Below are 18,641 nucleotides of genomic sequence, written 5' to 3' on the forward strand. Positions count from 1 at the left end.
CACTTAGCAGGGACGTGACAGACACCGTGCGGGTCCTACAGCACACAGCACGCACAAGGGGCCCACGGAGTAGGAACGGCGGAGGTGCCCCACGCTGCGCTGAAGGAGAAGAGGCTCTTGGCCTTAGAAGAGGTGCAGTCGTGTTGGAGAAACAAGAATCACACACGTGAAAATTAAAAAGAGCATACGAGGGGCGCCTGGGTGGCTCACTCAGTTAAGCGTCTGACTCTTGGTTTCAGTTCAGGTCATGATCTCACGGTTCATGGTTTGAGCCCCACACTGGGCTCCAGGCTGACAGCACGGAACCTGTTGGGATTCTCTCTCTGTTCCTCCCCCGCTCATGCTCGCTCTCTCTCTCTCAAAATAAATAAATAAATACACTTTAAAAAAAAAAGGTTCACGGAAAAAAAGAGAAAAAAGCATATGAAATCAGGGCTGGACCCCAAAGTCAGGGACCTGCGTTCTCATCCCAGCTCCCATTGTCCCGCCTGAGTGGTGCTGGTCACAGTCCTTCCCTTCTCCAGGCCTAAACTCCCCCCTGTCCACAAGGAGGCTTTCCTCGAGATTTGCCTGGCTCCCAGGAGAACGATGGCATCCAAACGGATGCAAATGGGTCTTATAAACTATAAAGTGCCGGCACACACGCGGGAGTGTGATTCTCTGCCAGGGAAGCTTGTGAAGGGATGGAAACGTGGGCTACAGGCAGCCAGGCGGGGCTCACCCCGAGCTTCGGTGTCAGCTAGGCGACAGGAAAAGCAGAAGGGGCCGCCAGGGCCAAGCCAGAGCAGCGGGAACAGAACGTGTTCAGTATCCGTGAGCCAGACGAGGAACGTGTGTCGGACGAGGCACTGGCAGGGAGAACGCCGGAGCAGCTACGTTGTCGCGGACACTCTCCACAGAGCTCGCGCTCTTAGCCCCTGACCTAGGAGTCAGCCTTGACATCCCCCTCCCCATCCGTGACCCAGCCCTGTTGATTTTGCTCACCAGACGCCTCTGCAGGCCGCCCACCCCTCGCCATCGGTAGCCTCTCACCTGAACTACCTGACGAGCCTCCTGACTGGTCTCCCTGCCTCCCCGCCCCGCGCTCCCTCTACGAAGCGCCTTCCTCTCCGAATCCAGTGACCTCCACAAAACTAAATCTGATTGTGTCAGCTGCTCAAACCCGTGACTTCTTCCCGTTTATCTGGGATAATCTCTGCTGTGGCTTCAAGACCCTGCAGGACAAGACACAGACCTCCCCAGACTTCCCATATTCCCTCGGACTGCACGTGCACCAGCTAATTCCTACTTGCTCCTCAGACCTCACCTAAGTGTTCCCCCCTCAGGGCCCCTTCCCTGCAATACGTCTCTATTGACGGACCTGTTCCTACCCTGTCAACACTCCCCGCTGCCTCTGTCTTCCTCACGGCTCTTTTCCCACTTGGTATTTATCCGCTTACCATCCCGAGTATTTTATCACCATCGCCCCTTCTAGAATGCAAGCCTGTCTGGATCACCACTGCATCCCCGGGAGCCTAGCCCAGTGTAGCACAGAACAGCTGCTTAATAAATCTTTTCTGGATAAATTAATAAAACTAGCCAGACCAGGGGCGCCTGGGTGGCTCAGTCAATTAAGCGTCTGACTTCGGCTCAGGTCATGATCTCGTGGTCCGTGAGTTCGAGCCCCGCGTCGGGCTCTGTGCTGACAGCTCAGAGCCTGGAGCCTGTTTCCGATTCTGTGTCTCCCTCTTTCTCTGACCCTCCCCCATTCATGCTCTATCTCTCTCTGTCTCAAAAAATAAACGTTAAAAAAAAAAAAAAAAAACTAGTCAGACCAAAAAGGTCTGCGTGGGCAGCTTGGGGAATCTACGCCCACAAATGCGTGCACGAGCCCTGAAAACCTTCAGCCCCGTGTGTTGTATGGAGGAGCGCACACCGCCTTTGTGAGTTCAGGTTTCCGCGTGTACTCGCCCGCTAACGGCAAGTCCTAGCCAAGACCTGCAGCAGGCAGGGCGCTGAGCACGAAACAGACCAAATTCAAATTCTACTACTGACCTCCAGACTTGGTAAAGTTGACTTGACTTCGTGCCAGAGAATGATGTGCTTCAAAAAAACCAAAAACCAAAAACCAAAAACAAACAAAAACTGTGCAACAGCAGCCAACAAAAACAAAAACTTATCAATCGAGTTTTCTCATTCATTCATTCATTCACTCACTCGTTCAGAAAATACCAAGCGTACAAGATCGGCAATAAGCGAGGGAGGTCTGGGCCGGGGAGCCCCTAGTCTCCTCGAAGCCAGCAGCAGCCCAACTTCCAGCTGCTGGCCACGTGACAATGAAAGGAATGATATGGCCCGGCCCAGAGCGGTGCAGCTGTGCCCTAAGCCAAAGAGTCCATGCTCCTGGCCCACTGGATCCAGCAGGAGCTCAGCTACCAAGACAAATGGTGTGCCTCCACCCAAGCTTTCAGCCAGATCCTTGGTGGAAGGTGGGTCAGCCCCGGCAAGCCTCATTCCACTCTCACCAAGCAAAACTGTATACCTCGGTGCCCCAACAGACCCACAAACGCCCTCTTGTCGCCGTGCCCCCATTATACTCTGTCTACAAGCGTGCTACAAGGCTGAAGTGGGGAGACGTCTCTTTTCAAATCCTCGATACGCGGCACAATTACATAATAAATGTTTACGAATGAATGAATAACCAATCGAGTCATCGACTGTATTCTCTGAACTGGGCTTGTTGTTCGACAAATATTTAACTATTTGATTAATTAAAATAATACCTCTCAAACGTGTTTTAAGCAGAGCACCTCTTTTAAACAAAATATTGTAAGAGACCCTAGTGCATTAAACAGATACAAAAACAAGTTCCTCTGATTAAAGCCCTACCCTCTGCGTCCCAGCCTCACTCACCAGAGTCCCTCAGAATTCCTGCAAGCCCCTAGGGCCTTTACTGCAATGAAAATGAATGAGCTGCTGATAGAATTAAGGACATGGGTGGATCCCACAAACACGCTGCTGAGGAAAGAGGCCAGACACAAAAGGGGGCGTGTACGGTACGGGACTCCATTCCTATCAAGTTCAAAAGTGGGCAGAACTAAACACCGATGCCATCAGTGTTCCGCACAGTGGTTATCTTGGTGGAGAAGGGGACTTCTGGGGAGTGGGTGATGTTCCGGCTTTCGATCTGGATGGTGGCCCCACAGGTGTTTTTAGTGCAAATTCGCCATCTGCACACTTAAGATCACATCGTTTTCCCTGTTAAGTATATTTTAAGTAATTCAACAAAAACGGACACCTCCTTGGGGTCCTCAGGGCCCAGTAGGAAAACAACTGGCTCAGAAAACACAAGGCTGTGTTCTATGGACCCAGCCAGCCTCCACCCCCCGGAACCCCGGGCACCCTGCAAGCTTGTGACAGGATGACAGGTACTCACGAGGCTTTGATGAGAAGCTTCTCCCTCTCCTGGAGCTCCCGCTTCAGACTCTCCACTTCCACCTTCAGTTCGATGTTCTTCCAGTCAAGATTAGGAAAGAAAAGAAACAACGTGAAATACGGGACCCCAGAACGTGCGCGGTGGGGAAACAGCTTTCCGCACAGACTAACTTACAGGACGCTTACAATAGGCAGATGCTAGATTCAAAACCTCATTAGCCTCAGGGCACAGGGAGAAGGGAATTATTAAACACTGGTGGTCTCAAAAGGAAGCCCTGGATTCCTCAAGACTTGGAACAATTATGTAAATTTTCCAAGCTTCTAACAGCCAGAGCACTCAAACACTGAGGCATAAATGTCATACAAGTGAGGCTGATTTAAAAATGGTTTGCCCTCCGCCAGGCAAATTTACAAGCAATTCTGCAGTTTGCTTTTCCCATTCCAAGGCAATTACTTCTGCTTGTTTACAATCATGCATGTGGTGGCTGTAGCAGTGGGAACGTGTTACAGCCTCAAAATAAATAAATAAGTAAGTAAATAAAACACGTGGATGGATAAGTGGGAGGCCACACCACTGCCTGTCTCATTTCAGTGTAAGATTTCGGGGCACTTACAAAAAAGCCACAACCGCGTGGGGCAAGCTGTCTGTGAGGGCCACCACAGCGTTCTCCAACCACACGTCCTCCTCTTAGCTGACTGCAGCGAAGGGAGTCACACATGGCCTCGGGCTTCTAACTCACGTGACAACCCAAAGACAGAAGCTCTGGTAAAGACACTGCAGTGTGAGACACTGGGGCAGTGGTGGGCTTCTCAAACCTGTCCATGAATGTATCCCAGGTGGAATAGCAGATGAACTCCCGCAAGTAGAGCCTGAGGTCTGAGTGCGTAGCTGGTGGAGGATTGCTATAAATCCAAGATTTCTCCGAAATCTTGCTGTTTTGTTTTAATAATTCATGCCAATTTCACATCCATAATCCATGTGGGTTATTTTAAATAAAAGTCACATTTCCGGTAAAATTTATAATCTCAGGGGACACGCCTCCTACCTTCCTGCCAAGCAGCCCTGGGGGAATGAGGACCCGAGACTGAGAAGTCAGCCAGAATGGAAATCAACCCGCTAACCTGGGCTGGTCGCAGACATATACCGATGACCTGTGACAGGACAGGCATGGGGCTAAGCGCTGAGGACGGCGTGGTAAACAAGGCAGACATGGGCCTTGCCTGCACACCGGCATCAACTATGAAACTGGAAGTGCAAGCCTGTAGTCGTCCTTGGAAGCACAAGCCCAGAAGGTGAGAGAGCAAAGTTTCTTCTCTCAGGTCACTCGAGCGCCAATGAAACACACAAGCCCTACCTGACATAGGGGATTTGAGGAGCAAATGAGCTCACAAATGAGAAGAGCCTAGCAGACAGGGCTCCCAGTGCGTTATCTTCTTCCCGGTCAACAACAGGCACTAAAGAAGTCATCTACGAGACCAAACTTTGTTAGGAGAAGCTGATCTTTGCATAAAGATCAATGCATGACAGTTCACCGGTCTTCAGCCGGTTTTGTGAGGACCCTACAGCAACAGCCTTCAAACAGAGGACACCTTTTCAGCTCTAAGAAGGGCAGAGAGTTTCCATTTAAGAACTGACACCAGATAATCTAAACTGCTTTCTGATGAACTAACTGGCACCCCCAACCTAAAACGATGGAGAGCTAACATGTCCACGAGACCAATTTTTCAAGCCCCAATACCTGAAGTTATAAACTTATAATACATGGGAATCAGTCTCCAAACCATAAGTCAAGACACCTTATAAGCTTAAAATGGAATTTCGTTATAAAAGAGAATGAAGATGCCCTTACACTACTGTTAAGGAAAAGATATCCTTATCCTTATTATTAAAGAAAAATGCAAGGTACAGAACAGAACGTGCCTGCGTTTATGTAAAAAGGAGATTTATACCCACACACACACCTGCTTGTACATACATAAAATTCCTCTGCATAAATAATTAATAATATCGGTTACATCTGGGGAACCAGGAGACAAGGGTGGATGAAAGTCTCTCTAGTGTATTCCTTTGATGCTTTTTGAATTCTGAGCCATGTACACCTACCTATCCAACAACTTGAAATAAAAGTATAATTAAATCAGGTCATCTAATCAGACAGTGTAAAAAAAAAAAAAAAAAGCTAAACAGCAGAGTAAAATGAGGCAGGCCTATATTCAGAATACACCTCTCATAGTAGCTTTGTGACATCCAGCAAGTTACTGATCTTCCCTGAACTTCAGTTTCCTCTTCTGTAAAATGAGGATAATCTCCACTGCACAAGGCTGTCGTGAGAGTTAAAATAAGATGATAAATGTCCAAATGCCCAAGACCGTGGCTTACAAAGAGCAAGCAATTAACACGCTTTGGCTCCCTATCACCCTAGAAGTGTGTAACCATACTTACACAGAAAATGTTTTAGGCTATTGGTTTTTCCTTCAAACTATGATTGTATCATCACTCCCTTCCAGAAAAGGTGACATCCTCATTGCCTTTCCACCCCCACACTGAAGGGGGGAAAAAAAAACTGCCTTAAGGGACAAGAGAGCTTTTCAATTCTTGAAAAGGCTCAGAAGTACAGTACAATCCTTCTTCAAGACAAGCCCATTTAAGTCCCATCTGCTGAAACTCAAGGAGAGTCCTTTTTCCCCCTTCAAAAGTTTCCAGTGGTGCAAACTTCAGAAGAGAAAAGACGGAGACATTCCCCGGGCCAGGGGCTAATCTGCTGGAGAAAGCCAAAAAATGGGCACTGAAATATTGTTTGTACTTATGTCTTTTCAGGAAAGCCAAGTTCTGTTTTCAACTTTCAGCACCAAGGTCTGTTTTCAGGCAGAGGCCCCCAGGTCAACACTTCAGATGGGAACAGACGCTTTTCTGACCGTCACAGGCAAGCACGCAAGGAATACAGAAGAGCCAGGGCACAGACACAGACAGCCAGGGCACCTCACTGCGGGCTGCCAAGGGAAGCCTCTGTCAGACAGCGAGGATCATCGCCAAGCACTGACTGTGTGCTAGGGCTTTTCCTCTGCCATTCCATTTTAATCCACACAAATAACCCTGTGACAGAGGGACTATCACTTAACTCCGAAAGCAAGCCCAGGGAGCTGAAGGGCCTTGCCTACAGCTACACGAGTTAGTGGGTAACAGCAGGCCGCAATTCCAAAGACACTCCACCATTTCACCACCTTTGTCTCAATCATGAATAATTAGGAAAAGGCAACTGAGATAGAAAGAGTAAATCAGAATTAGGATTTGAAAAAGAGAGACAGAATCCCTTAAAATTAATCTTGCAACTCTTTGCTTACTATTAAGGTCATCCTATTGTTTTATGCTCCCCGTAATCCATTCAGGTTAAATGAAAGCAGCTCTGTCTATTCAGGCTAACTCGGAGAACAAATATTAATCAAATTTCTGCTGGGAATGACTCTGAGAAAAAAACCAGGTGTGGCCGTGGGAAGTGGGACCTCACAGTTTTATAGACGTGTTCGGTGGGGCCATCAAGTTCCTGTTGCATTCTTTCCTCCAGGAAATAGATGCGGAGCTTTAAATTAAAGTTTTCTTTCTTCAATTCAGTGATTTGCTGGAAAATAAGCACAGAAGGGTTATCAAAAGTAAGGTCTGAAGGACAGTACCTGCATTAATCCCTGTAGCTCCTAAGGCTACGAATGGACTGAAATGTTAAATACTAGAGAAAACTTACCTTTGCTGCAATTGTACCAACCCAGAATTAAGTGGTTCTCGCTAGTCGAATTTAAGACAATCTGAGCACTTGAATGAATAATGACTGAAGAAAAGAATTCGTGACTCCACACTGCTGATAAGTAAGTAAAGAAAGGAAGAAAGAAAGGAAAAGAAAGAAAACAAAAGGAAAGGCAAATCTCTTCTTCACAAATGAAATCCAGTTAGTAAATGCAGAGGAATAAAAGAGAAAATCACCATTATAAAAAAAATAAATTAAAAAAAAATAAAATATAAAAAATAAAAATAGGGGTGCCTGGGTGGCTCAGTCGGTTAAGCGTTCAACTCCTGATCTCAGCTCAGGTCATGATCTTAGAATCTGTGAGTTCAAGCTCCGCATTGGGCTGCCGGCACAGAGCCTGCTTGGGATTCTGTCTCTCCTTCTCTCTGCCCTTTCCCCACTTGCACTTTCTCTTTCTCCCAGAATAAATAACTTTAAAAAAAATAATAAAAATAAAAACAAATTTAAAAAAAGGAAATCACCATTATCCAACCATGACAGTAATAACTGATTCAGGTAAGAATCATCAATGCTAGGGGCGCCTGGGTGGCTCAGTCGGCTAGGTCTCCAACTTCGACCCAGGTCATGATCTTGAGGTCTGGGAGTTCGAGCCCCGTGTCGGGCTCTGTGCTGACAGCTCAGAGCCTGGAGCCTGCTTCGGATTCTGGGTCTCCCTCTCTCTCCGCCCCTCTCCCACTCACACTCTGTCTCTCTGTCTCTCTCTCTCTCTCAAAAATACACCTTAAAAAAAAAAGGAATCATCAATGTTAAAAGCATTTGATAAAAGATCACTGGAGAACATGACATTCACCCAGTTATTACCCCACAGATGGCTTATTAATTACTAAAGGAAAAGGTCCATTACAATTTAGGAATCCAGTAGACACCACCTAAATCAAGATAATATATTAAATGTCACCAGTGATGGGGCAAAGTGACATGCAGTGTCTTCTGAAACAAAGCACTGAAAGCAAGCGACTTCATTTTAAATGTTCCTGCCCACAGCCTTTAGCCTGCACCTAATGAAGCAGTCCATCTGACGAATCCAAATATAAGGACATTTGCAGAACAGCAGGGAACAGCAGGCCTGAACCCTTCAAAAGTCTTAATGACAATCTTAAGGTAAAAGTAGTTGGGGAACTCTTCTAAATAAATGGAAGTGATGGAGGCATGATTACTAAGTGCAATGAAATCATATAGTAAATCTTGAATTTAAAAAAAAAAAAGAAAGAAAAGAAAAAAGCTCCATGAGGATAAGTGGGGAATCTGAATAACAACTTTGTATTAGGTAAGAGTGGTATAATTTTGTAAAATGTCCTAAGAGAGATACATCCTCAAGTACATAGGGATGCTGTCATGATGTCTGCAACTGACTCTCTAATGAGTGGGGAGAGACAGAAAGAAAGAATAAAGCAAACGTAGCAAAATACTAACTGATGAATCTAGATGCAGTATATATGATTGGTTGTTGTGTTTTTAAAAAAAATTTTTTTTTTTTTTTAGTGTTTATTATTTTTAAGAGAGAAAGAAACAGAGAGCTAGCAGGGGAGGGGCAGAGAGGAGGGAGACACAGAATCCAAAGCAGGCTCCAGGCTCTGAGCTGTCAGCACAGAACCTGACGCGGGGCTTGAACCCACAGACAGCGAGACCACGACCTGAGCCAGTCGGCCGCTTAACCAACTGAGCCACCCAGGCACCCCTTAAAATTTTGTTTTGATGTTTATTTATTTTTGAGAGAGAGAGCACAAGCAGGGGAGGGGCAGAGAGAGAGGGAGACACAGAATCCGAAGCAGGTGAGCCGGCAGCACAGAGTCCGATGCGAAACTCGGACCCAAGAACTGGAAGATCATGACCTGAGCTGAAGTCAGATGCTTAACTGACTGAGCCACCCAGGCGCCCCAGTTGTTGTGCTATTTTGCAACTTTCTATAGGTTCACTTTGCTTGTTCATGGATATGCTCATGGATATCCTGGGTCATAAAACAAACCTTAACAAATTTACAGAACTGAAAATCAAACCATGTTCTCTGACCATAATAAACTTAAGGTAGAAATCAGTAACTGAAAGAAATTGGAAAATACCCAAATACTTAGAAATTAACACATTTCTAAACAATCCATGGGGCAGAGAGGAAGTCTCAAGGGAAATCAGAAGATATTTTGAATTATCTTTTGAAATGCAATATATTTTGAAATACAAGTATATCAAAATGTGTAGGGTACAGTTAAAGTAGTGATTGGGGAAAATTTATACTATTTAAAATGTGTTAGAAAACAAGAAATGTCTCAAATCAACAATCTAAGCTTCTACCTTAAGAAACCATAATAAGAACAAAATAAACCCGCACAAGCAACATGACAGATATAATAAACGTAAGAACAGAAAACAATAAAATGGAAAGCCGGAAAACAGAAAAAAAAATCATTTAAAAAGATGGCTCTTTCAAATGATTGATGAAGACTGGCAAAGATAAAAAGAGAAAAGAAAAAGACATAAATTACCAATATCAAAAAATGAAAGACAGGTCATCACAACAGATCCCATAGCAATTAAAGGGATAGTAAGAGAATAATGCATGTAACTCTACGCATATAAATTGAACAACTCAGATGAAATAGTACATTTCCAAGAAAAGTAAAAATTATCAAAATCCACCAAAGATAAATAGATATACAGAATAGTCTTGTATCTATCTATTTTAAAAACTGAATTTGTAATTCAAACCCCTCCAGAAAAGAAAACTCCAAAACAAAATTATTTCAGTCGCAATTTCTACCAAATATTGGAAGAAGGAATAATGCCACTTCTATACAATATCTTCCAGAAATCAGAAGGTGAGGGAACTCTGCCACTTCATTTTACAGAGGGCAATGTTACCCTGATACCAAAACCAGACAAAAACATTACAAGAAAACTATGACTTAGAAAACTAGATTAAGTCACCCATGAACATAAATGGAAAATCCTCAACTAAATTTTAGCAAACTGAAAAAACAGATTAATACTTCATGAGTGGGACTTATCCCAGGAATGTAAAGCTAATTCTAATTCAACATTCAAAAATCAATCCATGCAATCCACCAGACCAAAAAACTAAGAACAAAAAAAAATATGATATCAATAGCTGCAGAAAAACATCTGACAAAACCGAACAGCCACTCAAGATAAATACTTGGCAAACCAGGAATTAAAGGAAACTTCCTTTATGCTACAGGGTATTTACAAGAAACTAATACATTTATAAATATATATATATATATTTATAAATATATATATATTTATATATATTTATAAATTTATAAATATATTTATATTTATATTTATATATTTAATTAAAGATGAAAAATGCTATTCCCCTAACACTAAGAAAAAGGAAAAGGTGGGGCGCCTGGGTGGCTCAGTCGGTTGAGCATCCGACTTTGGCTCAGGTCATGATCTCGCGGTCTGTGAGTTCGAGCCCCGCGTCGGGCTCTGTGCTGACAGCTCAGAGCCTGGAGCCTGTTTTCAGATTCTGTGTCTCCCTCTCTCTGACCCTCCCCTGTTCATGCTCTGTCTCTCTCTGTCTCAAAAATAAATAAACGTTTAAAAAAAAAATTTTTTTTTAAAGAAAAAAAGGAAAAGGATATCCACTCTCACAATTTCTATTTAACATTGCATTTGAAGTCCTAGCCAGTGTAATAAGGTTAAGGGAAAAAATAAAAGGCATTCAATTTGGAAAGGAAGAGCTAAAATCATCCTTATCGGAAGATAGTATGATCATCTATGTAGAAAATCCCAAGGAATCTACAAAAAAGATCCCAGAATTCATAAGTGAGTTTAGCAAAGTCAAAATGCAAACATCAAGCGTTATTTCAATACACTAACAACAAACAACTGGAAACTGAAAGTTTTTTAAATACCATTTTCCAATACCTCCAAAACACTTAAATTCATAAACATAAGTCTAATAAACCATGAAGTATGCTTAACACCACAAAATGCTGAAGAAAACAGGAACTTAAATAAGTGAAGAAGCTTACCAAATTCATGATGCCAATTCTCTCCAAACTGACCTATAGATTTAACAGAATCCCAATCAAAATCCCCACAGGATTTCTTATAGTTAGAAACAAGCTGATTATAAAATTTACATGGAACAGTAAAAGAGCTAGATGGGTGAAAACAATTTTGAAAAAGAATCCAAAGAAACAGACTATACAAACAGACCCACACAATTACAGCCAATTAGTTTTTTTTTAACATTTATTTATTTATTTTTGAGGGAGTGGGGGAGAGGGAGAGAGAGAGAGAGAGAGAATGGGGAAGGGGCAGAGAAAAAGAGAGAGACAGAATCTCAAGCAGACTCTGCGCTGTCGGCACAGAGCCCTATGCGGGGCTCAAACCCATGAACCGCGAGATCATGACCTGAGCCAAAATCAGGGGTCGGACGCTCAACTGGATGAGCCACCCAGGTGCCCCCAGCTAATTTGTGTTTGACAAAGCAACCGCTAACCTTAAAAATAAAACTGCCATTTACTCTACCAGCAAAAGATGAGTTCATTCAAGAATAGCAGAGATGGCAATCCAGGACAAGCAAGCTGCTGCAGACCCACAGGCAAACCCAGAGAATAAAGGCGAGAAGTGCTCTTTTACAGAGAAAGGGGGGGGGGGGGGGGACGGGATGGGCTGTTGTAAACTAAAAGTCCACTAGAGTAAACTGGGAGCTGGAAGTATGGTTGATTCTCATTGGATGGCTGGGCTGCTGCGGGGGGTGGGGGAGGGGGGTGAAGGTCTGCGGGTGTAAGAAACCTTTCTTCCTCCTGCTAGGATAGTAAAGTAGTATCTAAGGGCAAGGCAAGGAGCCCTCTCTTCGCGCTGGCTGTGCCACTGACAAGAGACCGGATTGAAAGCTCCCCCTGCTGGCACCCAACTGCATTCTAAGCAAAGTTCTTTTATTAGTTCTCACAGTACAAATACAATTCAATGGAGAAAGGGCAGTTTTTTCATTTTCAACAAATGGCTTTGGAACAACTGGACATCCACCTACAAAATAATCAACCTCGACCCAACAATTAGACATCTATTTACCAAAAAAAATGAACCTCAACCTATCATACTTTAAACAGGAGTTAACTCAAATTAGATCATAGACCTAAATGTATAACATAAAATTATCTAACTTTTAGAAGAATAGACAGAGGGAAATCCTTGAGACCTAGTGCTATACAGTTCTTACCTATAATCCCAAAGGCATGATCCATTTAAAAAAAAATTTTTAATCAATAAATTGGGCTTCATCAGAATTTTAAAACATTTGCTTTGAAAAACAGTGTTAAGAGAATGATTAGAAAAGCTACCTACTGGGATTTGTGCAAATCACAAATCCAGCGTAGGAACTGTATCTAGAATACATAAATAACCCCAAAATGTAACTGTAAGAAAACCACCCAATTAAACAAACAAATAAACTAAAGAACAGGCCAAAGATTTTCAAAGGAACTTCACAGAAGACATACAGACGGCAAATAATCACAAGAAAAGATTTTCAACACCTTCAGCCATTAGGAAAACGGAAATTAAAGCTACAATGAGTTTTCGTACCAATTAGAATGACTAAAAATTTTTTTTGAATTGAGAATACCTAACGCTGATGAGGATGTGAAGCAAATGGAAACCTCATACTCTGCTGATAGGAAGGCAAAATGCCACAACCACTTTGCAAAACCATTTGGCAGTCTCTCTCTCTCTCTCTCTCTCTCTCTCTCTCACACACACACACACACACACACACACACACACAAACACTACCTTTACCATATGACTCAGCAATTCCCATCCTAGGGATTTACCCTAGGGAAATAAAAACCTATGTTCACCCAAAAACCTGTGCACAAATGTTTACTACAGCTTTAATAATAACCACCAAAACCTGGAAAGAACCTAAATGTTCTTCAAAGGGTGAATAAATAAAATGTACATCCATATGATGGACTAATAATAATCAATAACTATGATACACACAACAGCATGAATGAATTTCAAAGACCTTATGGTAAGGGAAAGAAATCAGCCTCAAAAGATTATATTACTGTGTGATGCCATTTATAAGACATCTGGAAAAAACAAAATTATAGGGACTAAGACCAGAGCATTAGCTGCCAGAGGTCTGGGATGAAGAAAGGTCTGACCACAAAGAGACAGCACATAGGAATTTTTTGGCATTATGGAATGTTCTGTATTCTAATTGTGGTGATGGTTACATGAGCCTAGAACTGTATATACACACATATACCAAAAAAAAAAAATCATTTAATATATATATGTGTATTAATATGTATGTGTGTATATACACACATATATATACTTTGATTATGACAGGCTATAAGGCAGTACACATCTGTCAAAGTTCATTCAACATTAAAATTGGTGAATTTTTTCATGTAACTTATATTTCAATAAAGCTGTTTTAAAAATTGCTAAAACGATGGGGCACCTGGGTGGCTCAGTCAGTCGAGCACCTGACTCTTGACCTCAGCTCAGGTCATGATCTCAGGATTCCTAGGATCCAGCCTAGCATCGGGCTCTGCTCTGACAACACAGAGCCTCCTTAGGATTCTCTCTCTCTCCCCTCCCCTGCTCGCTCTCTCTCTCTCTCTCTCTCTCTCTCAAAATAAATAAATAAACATTTTTTTAAATAATTAAAATGAAATACAGTAAAATAGTACTGATAATACAGTACTAATGAATGATAATATGATCCCCACTGGGTTTTTTTTCAGCATTTAAAAAAAGTAATTGGTAAGAATATATAATGCTTTTTAACCAACATATTTTTATAACTGGATAAAAGAAAATGATATGCACACTCTACATCAAACTGTCCTTGGCCCTCTTGTTAGCACTTAAGTTTTCAACTCTGTGGCTAACAAGGACAGCACAAGAAACCACTGGTAAGTTCATTAAAGCCTTGCTTTAAATGTTTTAAGGAAACAGCACATACAACGTTCATTCAAACAAAAAGTCTACCCCACCAGATGCTTCCTATAAAGAGGAACCTTATTCTATTACTCAACTACCAATGAAATATTTATGGAGGTTGCTTAAAATACCCACATTGTACACACTGCTAAAATTCTCAGCAACACTCGAAAGAATATGTATCCTGCATATAGGTAAAGAAGTTTTTAAAAAACAAGAAAAAGGCAAATAAGCCTTCAGAAGGTGAATGCAAACACCAGACCGGCCCAGGTGAATACAATGAGGTACAGGCACCCTATTTTCCACAACAATGCCAGCCTAGTTCTCCACTTAATACCACTTCCCTCATAAAGTTTTCTCTGGCTACCCCCATCGGGCTGGACTGGAGACCCTTCCAACTGTTTCCATATACCCTCTACTTTATCATTGCAACTGTCACACTGCATTATACCAGCTGATAACTTGCTTTTTCTAATCAATCCATCTCTAAGAGGTCGGGCACCACACACTTGTGTCTTGTACGTTCCAGCCCAAATCATAAAGAGACAGTTACCAAGTGCCCAACGGCTGCCCAGGTGGCTGGACACATTTAAGAATTTCTTGAAGGCAATGTGATGCAAAGAGAGTCCCACGGTCTTCAGATTCAGATCTAGTACAGATCACCCCATTGTTTTTTGTCCATCACTCTTAGAATTAAACTCCCTGCCATGGGCACAGAGAGGTGTACGATCTGGTCCCCACTCTCCTCGCCAGCCTCGTCCTATTATCACCCTGTCACGCAATGTTCCAGCCCCACCGGCCTCCTTTCTGGTCCTCAAATAAGCCAAGCCCCTGTCTGCCCACACAGCTCTTCCCGCAGCACGTGCCCGGTGCCTCAGCTCCAATGGCACCATCTCGGAGGCCCTTCCTGACTACACAATCTCAAGTGGTCCCCACCACTGTGACTGCCACCTGAGTCACTCCTGAACACAGAACTCTTGGTTTTCTTGCTAGAACTTTTCACAATCTGTACTCCTTTATTTATTATCATGCCAATTACATGAATATAATCCACTTGGGGACAGGGATATTATCCATTTATGGCTGTTTCCCTTAAGGCTTTAGCACAGTGTCTGGAGCACAGGGGATGCTCAGTCGACCTCTGTTAACGCACACACAAACGAATGAATGAATACAATCCAGACCACCTTACTAGCTGTAGGACCTTAGTCAAGTTCATCCTTCTGTGCGCCTGGATTCCTTTCTACAGATTAAAGGAATACCTATCTCAGAGACCTACTACAGGATTGAAAGAAATTAGTTAGAACGTTTGGTACTGTGCCTAGCACAGTACAAGAACGTAAAATATATTAATATTTTTCTCATTTGTATCTCCCCCTTTAAGAGAATCGACCTCAAGAAGAGAAAAAAGAAACAAAAACCTCGAGCTGGAAAAAGTGAAAACAGCTTACCATACACCAAGAATAAATACCCCCAAGATAAAACCCACCACACACGACTTAGAAACCTAACGCTGACAAGCAAGCTGACGCGTGAGCTGTACTTTGCCACGTCCCAGCCCCCGGAGCCGCAGGGCGACTGTGGAACTGCAGTCATCCGAGACGGGAAACGTCTCAACGTGATTATGGGGTGGTGCTTTCCGAAGCTGGAGGGAGGCCCCAGCGCGCAGCAGGACAGATTCTGAAGGAGCTGCTGTCACCCTGCCTGCCTCCCTTGGCCAAAAGCCTTGCCTGGCCTAGAGCTCCATCAGGAAGGGAAGACAGACAAAATCCAACAACGCAGGAAAGAATCAGGGCAACTCCAACCAGGCCCCGCTGAAATCGCAGCCATTCACCTGACTCTGGTGATCGGTTTCAGCAGCTTGCTGGAGCCGGGGCCCCCAAAGCTGAGGTTCACCCCAAGGCATCTTTGGACCTGAGGCAGCCGGAGCTAAGAGCAAGGGGGCCATGGGGTCAACAAAAACAGACTGAACTCCCAAGGCCACCAACCTGTGAGCCATGCGACCTTGGAAAAACTATTTAACATCTCTGAGCCACTGTTGGCTCATCTATAAATAAGGATAAAAATCTGTCACCTCACAGGAGTGTCGTGACAACACCATGAGCTAAGGCACCTGGCAAGCGGGAAATGGAGGGCAGCCATTTCTCACTCAAACCCTCAACGGACACATCTTTTGGGCCACCGTCAATTTTTTTTATGCTCCTTGAAAGTCCAAAAACTGTTAGACCACTCACCTAGACGTCATAAAAACCATGACCTCTTGCCGCTCCAAGTTCACCTCTGGTCGACAACACCGCACGTGAGGTAATTCCGCCAGCGACAGCTCAACGAGGTGCATAGGATGAGGAGGACACTTTGGAATCAGTTTCTGAGTCCAATACTCTCCTCGCGTCCTCAAATCATTAAAACGGTTACTAGGCAAACATCTGCTTATTAGCAAACAATACTGCAGCAGTAACAGAATTTAGAAACTGAGCCCCAAGCAACACTTGGAATATACCTACATTATGAAACCAACTCCTCTTATATTCCTTCCAGCCTAGCATTACATCCTCAGTATTTTTCACGTTGCTGCAGAACCGCACGTAAGTATCAAGTCAATGACAGCGCTAGGTACCGCTGAACTGATTCACAGTCAGTGATTTAGCCGTCTCTCTGCTGAGCATTTATGGTTTCAGGATGTCCCGTGGAAAGCAGACAGGCTGTACCATCAAAGCCTTCTTCCAGTTTCTCAACACACCAAGCTCACAGGCAAGTCATTTGATCTCTCCAACCTCAGCTTCCTCATCTGTGAAACACCTTCCTCAGGAACTTGTTGCAAGACAAAGAGATAACAAATGTAAAACGTAATTCCCTCGTTCCCAATTTTTCCCAACCGTACACAATGTGGCAACAAACAGCTTCACGCACACGGCATTTTCCTCCCACTGGGTTGTTTCCCTAGGACAAATTTCCCCCAAAACAAATTACGAGGCTCAAGAGTAATACTATTTTTATGACCATAAAAATCTCTTTCCAAATGGCCTTCAGAAAAAAGATTGTAAAAATTTACACTGCCCAGCCTGCCATCTGGCCAGGTTTTTGGAGGGCAAAGGTATGAGAACACACAGCCTCCAATGGTAAGCGGGAGGCCAAGGATGAACCAGAAGCACGGGTGAACCCCGGTGCTTAGCCCCGACCAGACATTCCACCGGCCACAAGCCAAACTTGAATCCAAAGGCCCTCGGTGCTGGCCAGCCCCATCCTGAACACAGCCAGCACCACGGAGAGTGGCTGCAGCACGCAGTCGGCCAGCTACAGACAGTCCTCAGCCCCTTCCACGGACTCGCATCCACACGGTTCCTGGTCTCCTGCCTTGTTCTAAACGCACCCCTCATGCTGCGTCCCTAGCCTCGGCTTGCCTGGTTGCTGCCTGCTCTCCTGTAAGGCGGGCTCTGCGTGCCCCCACGCCGACTCCAAGCTCTGTCCCCCTCCCACTACACGGTCCTGGCATTCCCGATTCAATCCTTATCACAACCCAATGAGACAAAAATTATTTTCCCATTTTACAGACAAGGTAACCAAAATGTACAGATCTAGTTTCTTCTACAAGCTCGTCTGTCTATTTACTTACTCAACAAATACTTATCAAGCGCCCACCATCCTGTCGGGCGCTGAGTACTAGGGATAAAGGAGACGCACGTTGAGCAAGCACACAAATAAAACACCGAAGTACAAATAGTCGAAAGATCCATGGTGGAAAAGGCCGGTGCTGAGTGCCTGCTGTCAGACAAGATAATGGGGGTCTCCAGAGAGCTGGGGAAGGAGTTAGGGGCGGCCTCTCTAACAAGGTCACACTTCAAGCTGAGACACGAAGGTCCTGCCACTCAAGGAGAGGGAAAAAGGATTCTAGGCAGAGGGAGAAGCACGGAGAAGGCCCTGCCCGTGTGGGTTAGTGAGAGCAGGCTGTGTGGCCAGAGCACAGGCTGTGAGGGAAGGAGGCATGTGCTGACCTCAGCAACACGGAAGCAGCCCCTTACACAGGGCCGGGTCTCCGCCTGCCTCAGCTGAGACCAGGAACTTTGAACACAAAGGAACAGGGGCCTGGGCACAAGAACACCAGCACCTCGGGCAGGCGGGTATGAGACCAGAGCAGCAGAATTTATCCTAAGGACATAATCATGTAACTGTAAAATGACCTACACGAGGAGACTCATCAAAGCTTTGTAAGAGTGAAAAATTCAAAACAACCTGGAATGTCCCACACTAAGAGATTATGTAAATTATAGTTCAAGCCCTTCCTCTTAATACAAGTCTTTCTGAACTAGTAGTCATGAAATAATGCTGTCCACCAGTATTAAGAGAGGCAGAAAGCTACCCATGCCATGTTCTGTCCGGAAGGTCACAGAAAAAGCCAGAATTAAATTCTTCTATATACAGATAAAGACAGCTACCTGGACTGGATATACTGATCCAGATTCTGGGTCTCCTCCACTCACCAATACTGATCCAGAT

General features: G+C 44.0%; 1 protein-coding gene across 5 annotated transcripts in view; it reads right to left on the reverse strand.

The window, feature by feature from the left end:
• Positions 1 to 18,641, reverse strand: part of CDK5RAP2 (CDK5 regulatory subunit associated protein 2) — a 173,550-nt gene that overhangs the window by 138,076 nt on the left and 16,833 nt on the right. For 3 of the 5 annotated variants that reach the window (XM_040482125.1, XM_040482128.1, XM_040482124.1), the window contains exons 4-5: positions 6,921 to 7,031; positions 3,416 to 3,492 (exon numbers count right to left, since the gene is read on the reverse strand). In XM_040482125.1, coding sequence (XP_040338059.1) covers positions 3,416 to 3,492; positions 6,921 to 7,031 — 188 coding nt within the window. Of the gene's footprint in view, positions 1 to 3,415; positions 3,493 to 6,756; positions 6,878 to 6,920; positions 7,032 to 11,682; positions 11,775 to 18,641 lie in introns of those variants that run through there. The other 2 variants (XM_040482126.1, XM_040482127.1) reach the window with 2 other exon arrangements.

This window comes from Herpailurus yagouaroundi, unplaced genomic scaffold (genome assembly GCF_014898765.1).
Source record: "Herpailurus yagouaroundi ecotype Mexico unplaced genomic scaffold, PumYag 160, whole genome shotgun sequence".
NCBI lineage: Eukaryota > Metazoa > Chordata > Mammalia > Carnivora > Felidae > Herpailurus > Herpailurus yagouaroundi.